The sequence below is a fragment of the Acanthochromis polyacanthus genome, chromosome 6 (genome assembly GCF_021347895.1).
Source record: "Acanthochromis polyacanthus isolate Apoly-LR-REF ecotype Palm Island chromosome 6, KAUST_Apoly_ChrSc, whole genome shotgun sequence".
Classification (NCBI taxonomy): Eukaryota; Metazoa; Chordata; class Actinopteri; family Pomacentridae; genus Acanthochromis; species Acanthochromis polyacanthus.
In genome coordinates this window covers 29,394,747-29,411,248 of record NC_067118.1, presented here as the reverse complement: position 1 = coordinate 29,411,248, position 16,502 = coordinate 29,394,747, and the positions used below count along the sequence as shown (strand labels likewise).

Sequence of the window (16,502 nt, the reverse complement as noted above, 5' to 3'; positions counted from 1 at the left end):
GAGTTCATATTTATTTATTAACATTTTAAATTTGTTTTCATATTAAGATATTTCATCTGAAGGAAATGTTCACATTATAAAGCATGATACATTGTTAGGGTGAATTATGCAGAAAAACATTAAAAATGTAGCTTCACCTGAAAAATGATTAAATTAGTTTTAATTACACAACGTGGATCACTAATAATATAACTTCATGATAATTCAGCACTCAGTGTCATTCTACATTGTTTTCCACACTGCAAAGCTTTCAATGGAGTATTTACACACTGCAGTGTCACTGCTTTTACTCAAATTAAAATATCTTAACTCATTTTCCTGTTTTCTTAATAATACTTCTCCATTTCACCAGAATAATCTGTTCAGTATGGCTGCTTTCCTGGGAGTTTTAGGTGCACCTTAAAAACCAACCAAACAAAAAAACAATCAATAGGACTAAATTAAACGTGAATGTAGATTTCAGTTTTTCAATAGTTGGTGTTGTTTCCAGAGATACTGTCTGCATGGTATTGTTTTGAGGGTATTTGCATTGTGTGTTTGTTTTGTTGTTGTTGTTGTTTTTCTGAATAATTCATTTTAATGATAGGGCTTGTCTCCCTGCGTGCACACGTCCCACCAAAAAATTCCACCTGTCACTATTTTGAAGAATCCCCTGACGCCGCATACTTTGCTTCTCTCTCTCTAATTTGACTACATTAGTTTAAAGAATGCAGCCAAACCAGAACACTTTTTCCCCTGTAGAAGAATAACGATGACTATTATATACTACCTTAAGAGCTGGCTATGGACACTATTCTAACTGTGCGATTAGAATGAACAAAATGCAGCAGTATGTGATTCTGAAACTCTCATGTGGACTAATTTTTACAAGCATTCTGGAAATGCAGAAATTCGGTTACAGAACCTCAAAAGGCGCCCATTTTGTGTCAAAATTTGTATTAAAAAAACCGCTTTCACAGGATATTATTTTTGAAATTTTACGAAAAGCGCGTTTTGACAGCAGTGGAGGACTTCCGGCTTGCGAGGCGGAGCTAAAACATCAGCGAAGAAGAAGAAGAAAAGCGTCCTGCGGCAGTGAACTGATGACTGCAGTGTAACAAAGAGAGGGAAAAAAAACCCTGCTAACTCTGACACCTGCCTCTCTCCCTGGTGAGTTCATTGCATTTTGGTTTCGTCGCATCTTTTCTGCAGCGTTTATAATCTTTTTCGAGCGGACTGAGACGTGATGAGTTTACGTGTTAATGTAGCAGCTACACGGATGACACAGTGAGTCAACTTCTGCTCTCACTGACACACATTCAACCTTCAGGCGACTGAGTTTCATGTGAGAATGTCAGGAATGATGAACCGACACTTCTCTGCGGCTCTGAATAATACATTTAACTTGTCGGTATCAGTGAAGTATCACTTATCAGAGCGCTAATAAACCTGTGAGGGAAGAGGACGGAGTCTGCGCATCATTACTGTCAGAAGTAATGTCAGTGACATCCCACAGGAAAGCACTTCATTATTTAACCACGAGAAACCGAATAGAGCTGAATTAGATATGCAAATTCTACACGTTTACTTTATGTATCTCTATGTATACAACTTTAACTGAATTATGACAAAGAAAAACCTACAAGAGGAAAGTTTTGTGGTCTAATAAAACAAAAATGTAGCTTTTCGGCCACGTTGACCGCCAATACATTAGGAGGACAGAGGGTGAACCCTTGACCCTGAGAAACACAAAGACTGTCATCTACAACATCACTAAATAATGTGTTGGTCAGATAAAGCGACACCTTATAGCATGTGAATTTGTGCTTTGGGAAATTGACATTACTTTGTTTCAGTGTGTTCAGATATTCAGATATTACCAGCAGGTAATTAAATAATTAAACTAAAATTGAAAAATGAACAAGCAGCATTTCTTTGCATTTGTTAAGCTGCCAGATGAAAAATATTTCTGTGTTTCAAACTGAGACTCTCTGTAGATCAACCCATCAGCTAACAGACAAAAAAATGAAGTTCTTTGTCTTGAGCTGATAAAATGTGGTAACCAGTTCCACGAGTTTCCTCCAAGGAGCCTGTGTTTGCTGCATGTCTTTAGCAGTATGTTTTACAGCATTATCTTCCTATAATGGATCTTTGCTGGTATCTCAGTGCACTAATTCTGTTCTGATCTGCTGTGTCATCAGGCAGCATCTGACATGTTACTCCAAAGTCCCCACTGACCAGAACTCGCCGTCCCCAGACCTGCTGTGACAGGACAGCAGGACACACATCAGGTTTGTCATGGCTGCTCGACAGCAGAGACCAGCAACAGACGGCTCAGCTGAGGCCAAAAGGACGGATATGAGGGCCACTGAAAAGAAGTGCTGTGAGTGGTTTGTTTTTGTTCTCTGTGTTCTGAAGGTGAAATGTGAAGATGAAACCTCTTATATTAATGACTGAACTCTTTGCTCCCAGACTGTTACATTACTTAATATGATTCTGTAACATTCTGCCTTAAAATCTGATATCTCGCTCTGTTGGCCTCGAGTAAAGAAAAATGATAAGGTTTCAGTAGACACGGATATGAAATGTCAACTCTGACACACCTTGTGCCATTATTAGCATGTGTACAGTGTGTGTGTGTGTGTGTGTGTGTGTGTGTAATAGTGGGAATTATAACACATCTCCTGAATGATAGTAATACTGTTGTCAGCAAGAATGACTAAAAATGCCAGAGCTGGACTTAGTTTTAACTTCCCATGAGGACTTTAAATAATTTTTATTCAAGAATGTGCAATGGCTCTAAAGTTTCTTTTAAAATATGTGTTAAACGTGAATCTCTTCCTAACTGCTGGGTTTAGAATTCGCAGACATCTGTTCTGATAATCTCGAGTCAAGTCTGGTCTTGCCAGGTCTCTGTTTTGGCAGATTTGTCTTCCCTGAGTGGAGGACTGTCTTCCACGGACACTGAAAGAACAGGGAGAAAAAAAAAATCAGCCAGAATATTTTCCATTCCATGCTCCAGCAGACAAGGTTACACTGAATTCCTGAGCTGAGCTGCTAAGCAGCAAGACTTTGGGAAACATTAACCAGCATGTATGAGACGATGGTGGTGTGACGGAAATGTTACAATAAATGTTAATCAGCTAGTGGACACAGCAGAGGTGACATTGGATTATTACACAACCCTCCCACGTCTTTGTATGTGTGTGTGCAATTTCAAATGAGACACTTTAGAGAGAGCTGACAGGTTATGAAATCCTCTTTCTGCATGCATAAAAACTAAAATCACATTGATGTGTATGCCTTTGTTTGTCTGTGTGTGCCAACTGCAGCTTGGGCTTCCTACATGACCAACTCTCCCACTGTGATCGTGATGATCGGGTTGCCCGCTCGGGGAAAAACCTACATGTCCAAGAAGCTGACACGCTACCTCAACTGGATTGGAGTGCCAACGAAGGGTCAGTACAAAGGCAATGCGTGTTTGAGCTTCAGGCACATTGCAATGTTTGATGGAACCACAGGAAAGAAAACCATTAAAAGCAGCTCTATGAGGAAGTGACAGTAAAAACAGTTCATAAAGCACAGACATGCATCTGCAGGTTGCTTAAAGCAGAACTGTGAACGCAGCAATAGTGTTCAAGGACATTACTCTTGTTAAAATGTCTTGCTTAAGGCGACAATGGTTTAATTTGTAGTTATATTTATCCTTATTACACCACTGTGTTTGTGGTTGTACGACTATGTTTTCACCTACTTGGAACCCAGGAGAACAGGTTTGGCAGATGCAGTTGAGCTGAAGGTCACTGCCTCTGCAGGGCACAGACAGAAATCCTTTTCACTGTCTTTGCATGTCTTCCTTTGACTTTCTCCCTTGGTTCTCTTGCAGTATTTAATCTTGGAGTTTATAGGAGAGAAGCAGTAAAGTCATACAAGTCCTATGACTTCTTCAGACATGACAATAAAGAAGCGATGGAAATTAGAAAGTGAGTTCTTCTTTTTGTTTTTTTTTGACATTGTTGCTCTTCTGCTACTAAGTTGAACAAAAGCACTGGAGTCCTTTTCATGTTGGCTCGCTATGCAAATGCCTCTTTTGAATTACATTGTGTTTGTTTAACAAATGGCGCTGCAACCACTATAGCAGGTTATGCATTGAAGATGACATTTAAAGGTTACCTGTTGTGATTTCCTCATTAGTTTTTTTTCCTAATGTTTCCACAGACAGTGTGCCCTGGTGGCACTTCAGGATGTCAAGGCCTATCTGAATGAGGAGGGAGGTCAGATCGCTGTAAGGAAACAAAAAACTGAACAGTGTGTATTATTTGTATATGAATAGCAAGTTCAGTTTGATTTACACTAAATGTTCCATGTTGTCGGTCAGGTCTTTGATGCCACCAACACCACCAGAGAGAGGAGAGAACTCATCCTTAATTTTGCAAAGGATAATGCATACAAGGTGAGAATGATGCTGAAGATTAGACTGGTCAGTCTTTCTTACCTGTATTGAAGGTATTTATTAAAGCTGTGGTCCCAGGAAACAGATTTCACACATCAGAAGCAGCCTAGAGTCACTTGAACCATAAACAGTATTTGGCTGAGACACAAAGACACAAAAAAACGTGCTTACAACAACTTTTGGCCTGCTCTTAACCCGTCAAAGTTTTATATAAGAGTGGCAAAGAGAATGCCACTTGGGAAAAAATTCATATTAGCTAGAGTACATCAGAGTCTATTGAGAGACTCGGAAGTCAATCGGAAGAAGGTTCTTTTGTCAGATCAGACCAAAATTGAGCTTTTTGGCCAACAGACTAGGTGCTATATTTGTCAGACAGAAAGCACTGCACATCATCATAAATCCACCACCCCTACAGTGAAGCATGGTGGTGGCAGCATCACGATGTGACGATGTTTCTCGCCAGCGAGAAGGCCTGTAAAGGTAGAGGGTAAACCAAATGCAGCAAAGTTTAGGGAAACCCTGGAGAAAATCCTGATGAAGTCTGCAAGAGAACTGCAACTTCTGAGAAGACTGGATTTTCAGCAAGCAGTCACCAGAAACATACAAGATACACAGAAATGCTTTGAAGATAGCAAGGTGAATGTTCTGGAGTGGCCTAGTTAGAGCCCAGACCTCAGTCCAGCTGAGAATTTGAGGCTGGACTTGAAAAAGGATCCCTGTTCAATGTGACAGTTTTGCGAAGAAGAATATGTTAATATCGTAGTATCCAGATGTGTCCTGTCACCACAGACTAAATGCTGTTATTGCAGCCAAAGTGCATCTACTGAATGCTGATTTTAAGAGGATGAATGCTTCTGCCATCACTTTGTAAAATATTTTTAATTAATTGACAGTACTTTGTCAGAACCTGTTTTCATATTAGCATAACAGAATCTTTCTTGTGTGTAAATTCGTCTCAAAAAGCCAGATTAAACAGACAATGAGTGTTGAAAAAAGCAATGAAAGGGGAAGACTTCCACTGTGGGTGAATACTTCTTACCAACACTGTATGTTCTTTGCTAGTCTTTTCTCCTGTCAGAACAACTTTTCAACAGGCGTATCTTAGACATTTTGAGACACCCTTAGGTCCTCTAACCTTCATGACTGGACAGGCTGAACATCTCTTTTGTCAAAGATTTAAAAGCCTTTTCAAATTACACAACAGACGATTTATCAGTGACACGCACCGTACATCTGAGCTTATACCACAATCGTCTAGGGATTTCTGCTGAATCATTTTGCAGACAATGTATTTTTAAACTGGTTCTGATTTTCTTATTCTTAATATCCTTTCAGGTATTTTTTGTCGAATCAATATGTGACGACCCAGACGTCATCGCTGAAAATATTCTGGTAGGTGACGCATTTTTGTTTCGTGTTAAATTATCTGTACCATCCAGTCGCTGAATTGTTGAAAATGTTGATGAATCATCTCTATAAATGTGTTTTTCACGTAGGATGTGAAGGTTTCCAGCCCAGATTATCCTGAGAGAGACAGAGAAACTGTCATGGAGGACTTTCTGAAGAGAATAGAATGTTATAAAGTGACCTACCAGCCTTTAGATCCAGATGAACACGACAAGTAAGGAGTTCTTATCTGATATAAACTCTTAATCGTGTAGTTTAAAGCTTCTTACCATTTAACTACTTAAAGTAAATAAAAAAGTCAGTTAAAATGCTAGTGCTGCCGTTTATGGGGATATGTGGGTTGTGCGTATTTGTGCAGTAGCATAAACTGTCCAGCAGGTGGAGCTCATTTATCACGTAAAAAAGTGATTGGAGGTCATGATTTGTTTAAGTCCTGCCACATAACTGAATTGCAGGTGGATTTTTTTAAAACGAGTTTTAGTTAAATAACTGATAACATTTGTAGATTTTTCAGAGTCCTGCTGCGCCAGAGGTCGCATTCTTCATGTTTGTGTTTAATGAGGAGGAACAGTTATTGACCCAGAAAGAGTTATTTAGACTACACCAGAAGTACAAGATATCCATTCTTATCCTTGACTTGTTTTTCACTATCTTCACTTACGTACACATGCATGACTACGCTTTCGCTTTGACCTGCAGGAACCTGTCCTTCATTCAGGTCATCAACGTTGGCCGTCGTTTCTTGGTCAACCGGGTGCAGGACTACATCCAAAGCAAAATAGTCTACTACCTCATGAACATCAGCGTCCACTCCCACTCCATATACCTCTGTCGCCATGGAGAGAGCCATCACAATCAGGAAGGACGCATCGGGGGCGACTCAGAACTGTCAGAGAGAGGGAAACAGGTGCTCTATCCATATATTTCCCTGTCTTTCTTGTTGTTTTTTCTATTTGGCAGAAAATTAGATAAGATTGTGAAGCCACTTATTTGTCATATAAGTATGAAGCTACCTGCAGGTTAGCGTAGCACAAAGGCTGTAAACAGAAGTAAGAGCTAGCCTAGCTCTGATCAGTCCACTCCACTCAATCCAATTCTCTTGTCGGATAACATGTTATAGTAGGTCTAAAATAGAACAAGATTTTAGAAGTTTATTAAGGACAGGTCATATGACAGTAAAGAACTAGCCTAGCCGCGCTAGACCCAGCTCTTAAGACACAAGGGTCTAGGAACGCTCAACGGGGAGGGAGGCGGGCTAAAAGGTTGTCTTTCAAAATCACTCTGCAGCAATTGGGTAGGTATACAACCAATCAACGCAACAAATAGGCTGACGGAGTTCCTAGAGCGCTGGATTGTGGCTAAGTCCCATTAGCTTCCCAACCAGCGGAGCCAACTGGTATATTAAGGATTTGCCATATCCCGTCGGCATAAGTCCAAATACGTCTTTCTTCTCAATGAAACACTTCGGTGTCGTCCTTTGTTTATCTTTCAAGTTGAATTTTAGCTTCAACTCTTTAAGGGCTGTGGCCAAAGCTGAGTCAAAAGATAACTGTTTATTGTGCACCGGTTGTTTCTGTCAGAATCGTCGCGCCTCTGTCGTCACTTAGTTACGCCCGCCTTCTGACTCTACACTTCATGGTGATTCGTCCGGCCAGTTTTAGGAGCATCCAACCTCGAGCCTTATGGAGGGTAACTAGACCCACCCTGGCAGAGAATTAAATTCGTTGCCGTGGGTTGTCTAGCGCGGCTAGGCTAGCAAAGAACAAGATTATAGCAGAACTGTGAGCTTGCTAAATCAAAGTAGAAGCCATTTGCTAAATGGATTCTGCAGACTAGCTGAGATACCCTGGACCACTCGGACGAAGTGAAGATCAAATGAATTTAAAGAATGAGGTCTTGTGGCTGATTGACTCAGAAAATATGGGAAAAAGTAGCAGCATTCACATTAAGTGTAAAGTGGTTTTGATAGTATAACAAAACAGAAGTGGTGGAGAGGAGAGACCATCAGTTGTAGCTCCTGTTCATAGAGGGGAATGGGGACAGAATGTAAGTAAACAGATCTTCCTTGTTGAACTTGTGCTGCATTTGTAAAATTTGTAGCAAAGTCCAGTAGTGTGGCTTCAGTAAAATCTTTTTGCTTTAAACAGATTTTGCAGCATTGATGGGAAACATTACTTAATTTATTATGTAACTGCCGATCTATGTTCAGGTGTCAATTCTCGTGTTAAAAAGTAATTTTTATATGTTGTTTCTGGCAGTTTGCAGCAGAATTGAAGGGTTTTGTGGAAGAGCACCGACTGACGGACCTGAAGGTTTGGACCAGCCAGCTGAGACGTACCATTCAGACAGCAGAGGAGCTGGGCGTCCCCTACGAGCAGTGGAAGATCCTTAATGAAATAGATGCTGTATGTGAGCTGATGCATCACTGAAGCGACAGACAGACGGACTCAGTCACACCTGCTTTAAGCCTCACTGCTGTTATGTTGTGTTTCAGGGAGTGTGTGAAGAGATGACGTATGAGATGATCAAGGAAAATTACCCAGAGGAGTTTGCCATGAGAGACCAGGACAAGTATCACTACCGCTACCCTGGAGGAGAGGTAACAATCTTCTCTGACCCCTGGAATGATGTTTGGCTTCTTACGACATGTGTAGGCAGCCTTCAGTTACTTTATGGTCTGTTGTGTTAAATTGCATTTTGTCTGTCCAGTCACTGAATATTTTAATCACTGTGCCATTTATATGTAGAGCAGCCCGGGATTTCATCACTGAGCTACAGTACCAGTGAAAAGTTTAGATTGACTCGATATCTAACAGTCGTCTTTCCTCAGTCCTACCAGGACCTGGTCCAGCGGCTGGAGCCAGTCATCATGGAGCTGGAGCGGCAGGGCAACGTTCTGGTCATCTGTCATCAGGCTGTCATGCGCTGCCTACTCGCTTATTTCCTGGACAAGGGCGCAGGTGACGTGCACAGAAACCCAAACATGATACTCCCCGAGACAAAACCTCGCATTGCATACCTTCAAATACTGTGGGATCCAAACATCTGAGCCTGCACCTGTTTGTTCATCTTGTTTATCTGAAACTTGCAGTGTCTAAACGAAAGAGCTTAGAAATGTAATTCAAGGACACGGTGTTTCCTTGAGTGTTGAAAAACAGTGTCAAGACACAGCTAAACAAAATGTTCTAGAAGGCCGTTGGAGACACTGGAGGGATATTCAGTATCTGTGTGAACATCAGATTCAGTTAGCAGACGTACAAATGCAAAAGCAACTTTAACGGATGAATTGCCATTTCCCAAAGCACTTCCCACTCTCGTTGCTTTGCATGTACCGCATTTTGATATCGCTGTGACTTCAAAACATGCTCTTCCAATTCGTGTGCTTGTTGCTGCACTCTGTGGATTTGGCACAGGGCGAATGACTGGGCAAGGAAACGAGAAATAAAACCTAAATAACAGGACTTGTGAAAAATGAATAACTGCAGTAAGAGCTCACGGGAATGTATGTAGCTTTAGCAGAGAAAGAATGTCTGCTCCATCAGAAATAATATTTTGAAATAAGATTAAAAGGAAGTGCTGCACACTTTAAAGCCTCAACGCAACTGTGAAGTCTAGTGTGAAGATTGTAATAATCACACAAACCTTTGTGTGAATCAGAGCTGCTGGTTGTACTTTGGTATTTTACAGACATCAGCTGTCCCTTTTCTTTCACTGCATGAATCGCTTGTAGAGCAGAAATCGGCACAGGCGGAGGCAAGCAGCTCGTTTAGGCGGATGTTGTGTCTGTCCACCAGGTGTTTCTTTGCTACAACCTTCTGAGACTAGTGAAGTTTTGGCTGCAGTATATATACTTATCTTTGTCTGCCAGGAGTCAACTGGATGATTATTATGTGGAGAGTAGAATCACAGATCCATGTATTTTTGGAAAATATGATGGGTAGAGCAATTTCCTGACAAGACTTGCTGTCTGCCATGGTGTAATTTTTAATGCCAACAGCAGGGGGTGATAAAATTCAGAAAACTTTCAAACTTAATGCAAAATGAAAGCTGGTGAAACTATTTGATGTTGTTTGATGTACTCCCAGACTGGGGGGGTTTCTCCACGATGTTCTAAAAATCCAGCATACCATACCAACAGTACTGTAACTAGTAAATCTGCAAGAGTTCTACAGCATTGTCAGACAAAACAAACAGTATTAATAGTGAGAACAACAGCAATAACAAAAAAAAATACAAAAAATCAAATACAGTTGCAGTGTTCCTATGTTGACAGTAATTTAAGGTTCATCATTCATATTCATACTTGTATTCTAATATATTGTTTATATCATAAATATGCATGATTGTGACTTTCAAATATCAAAAAAAAGGTATATGCATAAAATATAACAAAAATGGCACACAACTGCAACAATCAATTAAATTAAAATAGACCAGTAACAGCATAGAGCAAGAGAAACATACATGCTTCAACACAAGGTCAGAGTGTCTACGTATGAATGACAGCAATCAAGATCTGTGTTTAGTCTGTGGAGAATCGTGCCAAAAATGTGTGTATGAATGTGTGAAAATGGGCACAGAGCGAAAAACACCAGACAGTCATGAACATTAACTGGGTGGCAAGAGTGGAAAATACTTTTGGAAATCAAAGCCATAATTAGCTGTGGGCAGACAGAGGATTTCATCAGTCAGCAGAGGAAGTGGTCGCTGCTGGAGCATCTGTTTAAAGGCTCAACCACAGCCGATGACTGCAGAAACCAAAGTGTGGGTGCTGCTCTGCCTGGCATTTTGTCCCCCCCCCCCCCCCCCACTGTGGGGACATGTAACACAGAGACATGAACCAACCATCATACAGGAAAGCGTGAGCTGCACAGCCGACCCACAAGCGTGTCCTCAAAAACATGAGAGAAAAATTCACAAACATTGAAGAGAATGCAGAAACATGACCGAGTAAAACCACAACAAAGCCAAGTCTCACTTGTCTCTGTAATTTTTCTTGACACAGATGATCTACCATACATGAAGTGTCCCCTGCACTCGATCCTAAAGCTCACCCCTGTGGCTTATGGTAAGTCACATCTCTGTTCAGAAGTCAACTAAACCTCTTTCTTGGTTTTTTTTTTGCCTCCTTGTGATGCACTTTTTCCATGTCTCCCTCTAATAGGTTGTAAAGTGGACATGTTTGACCTGAAGGTGGAGGCTGTCAACACTCACAGGAACAGACCGTTTGTAAGCTTTGGACCTTTTACTGTGTTGTGTCACAAACATTCTGTCAGTTTTCTTGGAGGCTGTCAGCGTCCATCCTGTTCAGCATAAGTCGAGTCACTGTCGTTTATGAAGGGCGTTCAGAGCAACACTCAAAGACAACGCTTTACTGAACGAGTTTGAATATTAGGGTCTAGTAATTTGGTTTATAGTGTTGTTTATCCTGTGAATTCACCAGACTTTTTAAATATGTTAGTTACATGCCTGAAAATGATATAAAACACAGATTTATAAACAGAGAGGCCTCCAGCAGAACCTGGTTTGGTGAAGTGGACATCTGCCTCGACCAGTTAGGGTGAGGGCGAAGAGAGAAAGGATAGAAGAGGCAAACAGGCCAGAGAACATGAACACTGGACAGCTAGGTGGAACCAGTAACTGCAGGTCAGACTCAAATAGCTGCATAATCAGAAATACCTGCAGACAGGACAAAACACAAACTACAAGAGAGAGACAACACGAAGTGAATAACATGCATTATAGTGTGTAATTGCATGGAGAAAGCGACAAGGATGATCACATGTAAAGACAACAGGATAGCTAAAGGTGGAACATACCGGCTAAAATTGAAAATAGGAGAAACTATTTAGAAAAAGAGAAAGCTGATCAATACCAAACAGCAGGGCGATAAACAGAAATGACTAGAGCAGCTTCAGGAACAGTAAAAAACAATAGACAAAGCTTTAATTTTGAGTTGACATTGGCAGTAGTGGTGCAGAATTTCATGTGGAGACTGTTCACAGCCTCAGTGCAATAACTGAGAAAAGCCTTTTGCCTTTGGTTTTGAGGTGAGTGGAGGACTGAGAGGAGTAGCTGTCATGATAATAAGTGACCTCAGGGCAGAAAAATGAGTTACATACTGGTAAAGTATGTTGTAGCTAAATTATTAATGACTTTTAAAACAAATGGAAAGAATTAAAGCTGAATTCTGTATTTTCCTGAAAACCATCAAATGGCCAGAACTGAGGAGATGTGTGTTGTTTCTTTTTATTAGTTAAAAGTCTGGCGGGTGAACTAACTGTATTGGGATGGTGTTGGACTGTGCCAGCCCCAGAGTTACAGTAGTCCAGCTGTAAGCCAATAAAAAGATCCATGAAGTGGTCACCAGCCATCCTGTTCAGTATAATGTGTGTCCATTCCATGCAACCTGAAGGATCAGTTAAACTCTCACAGTCATGACTGGACAAACTGGAGCTATTTTTAAAAGTTCTAACCAAAATTACACACTGGAGTTTCTTATTCAGCTCTCAGGAGCCAAACATCCAGCCTTCAAGGCAAGATGCATAAAACTTTCTGCACACACTAGAACTCTTTATATGCCGGTCTACTCAACATGCATTAGACCCAGACTGTCCTCCTGCTTCTTACTGTGAACAGAGACTCCAGTCTGCAGTGTACTTACATATTTGTCACTGATAATCCTGAGAATTACATCCGGTGTTCATCAGATAAAAGCTAAGTTTCAGTTTCACCTCTTTCCTCTGTCCTTTTTTCCACCTCTCTTCTGTATTTTTTTTTAATAGCATTGAAATAGTTTCCATTCCTGATACCAATGCCAGATTAACAAATCTGCGAAACATCTGACCCACTTTCCCCGAGGTTTAGGTGGGAAATCAATCCAGCAGATCTGACACCATATATAGACTGAAAGTGGAATATGAGCAGTTAGTCTGGTTCTGTCCAAAGGCAGCACAGTCAGTTTAACGTGTAAGTGTGGGACTATTTCTTGATCAGGTGCAGTTAATCCTGAAGTCTTGTGTGGGAACTACCACTTTTTTTGTTGTTTTTTAAGCCTCTGTTTGTGTGTGAATCAAACATGCTAATTACTGAGCTTTGGAGTTGTTGAACAGACAGATATGAGGCTGGCAGGTTTTAATATGTGGAGAAGCTAATGTTTGGAATTGCTGCTTTGAACATACTGCTAATTGCTTTCTGTCAGTTGAATAACTGATCCACTACCAGAGAGGTAAATGGTCAGAGAGTTAACCGTGTTCCTAAAAATAATAAATTGTGCTTCACAACAAATGGAACATTAAAAAACAGAAATAAATTGTTGTCTTTTTGTGGTATTTTACAAAGAAAAACACTACCATTATTTCCCTATAAGGCTCTAGTATGCCTGTTTATTTGTGGGAACTGATACAGGTATTATTTACACATCACAACCGTTCCCCCAATGGGGACCTTTTCTGAAGCTGAACGCTCGTGTATGAGCCAAGTTTTCATTTTCAAGAAATAAATTAAGGCTTCAGCATGACACATACAGTACTGTGCCTTTTGTGCTCATTTCCTAATCGGCGAGCTCCATATCTGTTCTCTACTGGTAGTTTGTTCTGATTAGTGACAAATGTTCAGGCCCAGAGTCTTAGACAGAGTGGGCGTTATCACATAAACAGAGTTGCTGACAAACCTCCTGTTAACTGGAGGGAGGAATATCCTGCCTGCCGAGACCAACATGACAATGGCTTTTCTATTTATGGCTGTTTTTCAGCAACTGTTTTCTTTCCTTTTTCTTCTCCTCACTTACATGGAGCGCAACATACCAGGGGTTTAATTATACTACCATAAAAATGTGTTAATCCACTCTGTTTGTTCCTCACTGATCAGAATAAAGCCCGACCGGATGCTGTGCCACCAGCTTTCCTCCGAAGGAACAGTTTCACTCCTCTGTCCAGCCAAGACCAGATTAAACGGCCTCGCCTGTACAGCGTCGGCAACCCTCCGCATGCTCGCATGTCGCAGGCCCCCACTTTACCCAGCATGCAATTCTCTGAGGCGTGTGAGGGGACAGAATTGCTACAAGGCGAGGTCAGTGTCTGTCACACGTAATAGTTATGTCAGCTGTAAAAATGGTTCAAAATCAGAATTCATTCTGATAAAAAGCGTTATTATGTTTTGTTATGGACATCCAAGGCTGACAGTAAAAGGTCAAAAATGGAACTTATTTTCCAACTTCTTTGTTTTAAAGTTGTCTCATTACTCATTTATTAGTTTACTTGTTCTATTTTCCTTCATGCTTCTATATGCTGTATTATAAAGAGCTGGGATGATGATATATACTCTCAACAAGGATCACACTAAACTCTTAATTTAAGTTACATAGCTGCACCTTTATCAGAAAACTACAAAACCCAGTGCAAGTGATGCTCATCCATCTTTTACTCTGTACTGCTGAATAATCTATACTGCTTTTTAAAAAAAGATATTTTGGGGCTTTTTTAGCCTTTATTGTAGTAGACAGTGGAGAGAGAGACTGGAAGCATGGGGAGAAGAGTCAGGGAAGAGCATACAGCAAAGGGCTGCGAGTTGAAATTGAATCATAGCCGCTGCATTGGGGAGTATAGCCCCTGTTTATGGGCGACCTGCTACCAGGGTGCCATCTGTGCTGCTTTTGAAAGACTTGCTAGCTTATTTATGTAGGTGAACAGTGAAGATGCAAACCAAAATATAGCATATAATCGAGCCTGCAGCGCTCCTTTAATTCTTTAACCTCATGCAGAGACATGTAGCAGGCCGGCCACCTTTCAAAATAGGACATTTTGTTTATTATTAATGTTCAAATGTGCACAGCTTAATGCCTTAGTAAACATTAAACAGACTTTTCAATATTCCATTATCACTGAAATGCACCTATTGCATCTTTTTTTGTGTCATTTAGGATCTATGAAAAGCATCAGCAAACACAAATACATTTTTACAACAGGCATAAGCCCTTTTCCAAGCATCTTGGATGTGCAGTGACAGATGTAAATCTTTCCGATGTTTTTTTGTGTGCTGCTGCCCACGAAGTGACCTTTACGAGCATTTGCTGCACTTCAGAACTTGGAGGTGGACAGAAAAGGAGTGTTTCACGATGGCCTGTGATCTCAGACTTCAATATTAGCTCCATTCCAGTCAGTGCCAGTCAAAACAAACTCCTCCTTCCTATTTTGGTTCCATGTTTTTCCTAATGCATTCCACTTTCTGTCCTTTGCTTTTTCCATCTTGCAGGACACTCTGAACGGCTTCAGTGCTGCAGACACGGATGAGTGTGTTCGGGGTGTAACAGAAAGCACATGAAGAGATATTTTCGGTAGCTTCTTCTCATCTGTCACATGGAACATCTGTACTCTTCAGTCACTCCTACATTTTGTTATTTAACTCATGCTTTCCTCCACGTGAGTTATCACCAGCTGTGACGACCAGCAGTAAAGCCATGAATTCTTAAGCCCTTTATTACACATTGTGTCTGTGTAACCGTTTGTATGTTTAATCTCTTTGGTTTTAGCTCATACTTGTAGTCTGGACTGTGATCCATGTCAGATATACAAATCAAGGATTTGTAGTAAAGAAACCTTTCCATTAGTTGCCAGCACATTCCATATTCTGTAGATTACAGTCTTATGGTTCTGCATTAAATGTAGAATGTGATTATGAGTCATATACCTCGCTGGAAGGTGTAGCTTTCAGTTTTAGTAGAAGAGAGTGCCTCTCTTGAAGGAAGCCTTAATTTGTCCTCAGATTGTTTCTTTATCTGTCCTATTTAAACATTCCCAGGTAATGTGCATCCTTCCTCTGATGATCTGACAAGATGTAGCAATTATTTTATTCTGAAGTTTAATTTAAGCTTGCAAAATTGCAATTTAGCTTGGCAGACACAAGCTGTAAAAATGAATGAAGTGTTTTGTCTCGCCCTAAAAAAAAGTGCATTAGCTACTGAGTCTCTGCTTTTGTCTGGAACAGTAATTCCACTTGTCTCTAAGATGCCTACTTGTGTGGCTTGTCCTCCGCTTAAATAACGGCTTTAATATATTCCGCCTTAAACTGTGATCATATAAAGTTGATTACGTTTGAATCCCACAAAATTGATGCAAATATGTAAAGTGCTAAAATGTTCAAGAGTATTGGATGTTTTGTTGAGTTTTAATGCTTTAGTTTTTAAATTAAAAGCAAATCAGTGCTACTGTAGTGCTGCATTCATACAATCCATGTAGGGAAGTGCAAAAGTGCCTTTATTTGATCAAAACACTTCAGATATTTAGCCAAAGTATGTAACCTTTGAACTAAAGGATTGGCTTTAAAAAGCTTCAGTGTTACTGTGCACTTATTTCACTGAATAAACTTAATGTCACACTGTTTTATTTCCACTGGCTTCTATTCTTTCCGGAGTATTTATGCTTATTTTGCCCTGAGGAAAAGCGTTTAGTTTGGTGTGAGATCATTGGGAGTTGTCTTCCTGTCTGCTGGACTCAGACAGAACCAGCCAAACAAGTGCATGATTCCTTTCTGGTAAATTTCACATCTGAAGACAAATCTAGATCTGAGTGAGATTTGCATTCAAACTGTCACAGCTATCTGATATTACAAGCATCACTGGTTTGCGGCTGGTTTTTGTGATGCATCTTGTAAATCTTTCACCACA

General features: G+C 40.4%; 1 protein-coding gene across 1 annotated transcript; it reads left to right on the top strand.

The window, feature by feature from the left end:
- The first annotated feature begins 1,007 nt into the window (after window positions 1-1,007).
- pfkfb2a (6-phosphofructo-2-kinase/fructose-2,6-biphosphatase 2a) lies at window positions 1,008-16,216 on the top strand. Its single transcript, XM_022209296.2, has 16 exons — window positions 1,008-1,149; window positions 2,181-2,362; window positions 3,312-3,437; window positions 3,866-3,962; window positions 4,198-4,264; window positions 4,358-4,432; window positions 5,768-5,824; window positions 5,929-6,053; window positions 6,539-6,746; window positions 8,098-8,244; window positions 8,334-8,438; window positions 8,670-8,799; window positions 10,845-10,907; window positions 11,004-11,068; window positions 13,709-13,909; window positions 15,092-16,216. Exons 2-16 carry the CDS (start codon window positions 2,278-2,280, stop codon window positions 15,158-15,160), a joined length of 1,620 nt encoding a protein of 539 aa, XP_022064988.1. The 5' UTR covers window positions 1,008-1,149; window positions 2,181-2,277; the 3' UTR covers window positions 15,161-16,216.
- The last annotated feature ends 286 nt before the right edge of the window (window positions 16,217-16,502 follow it).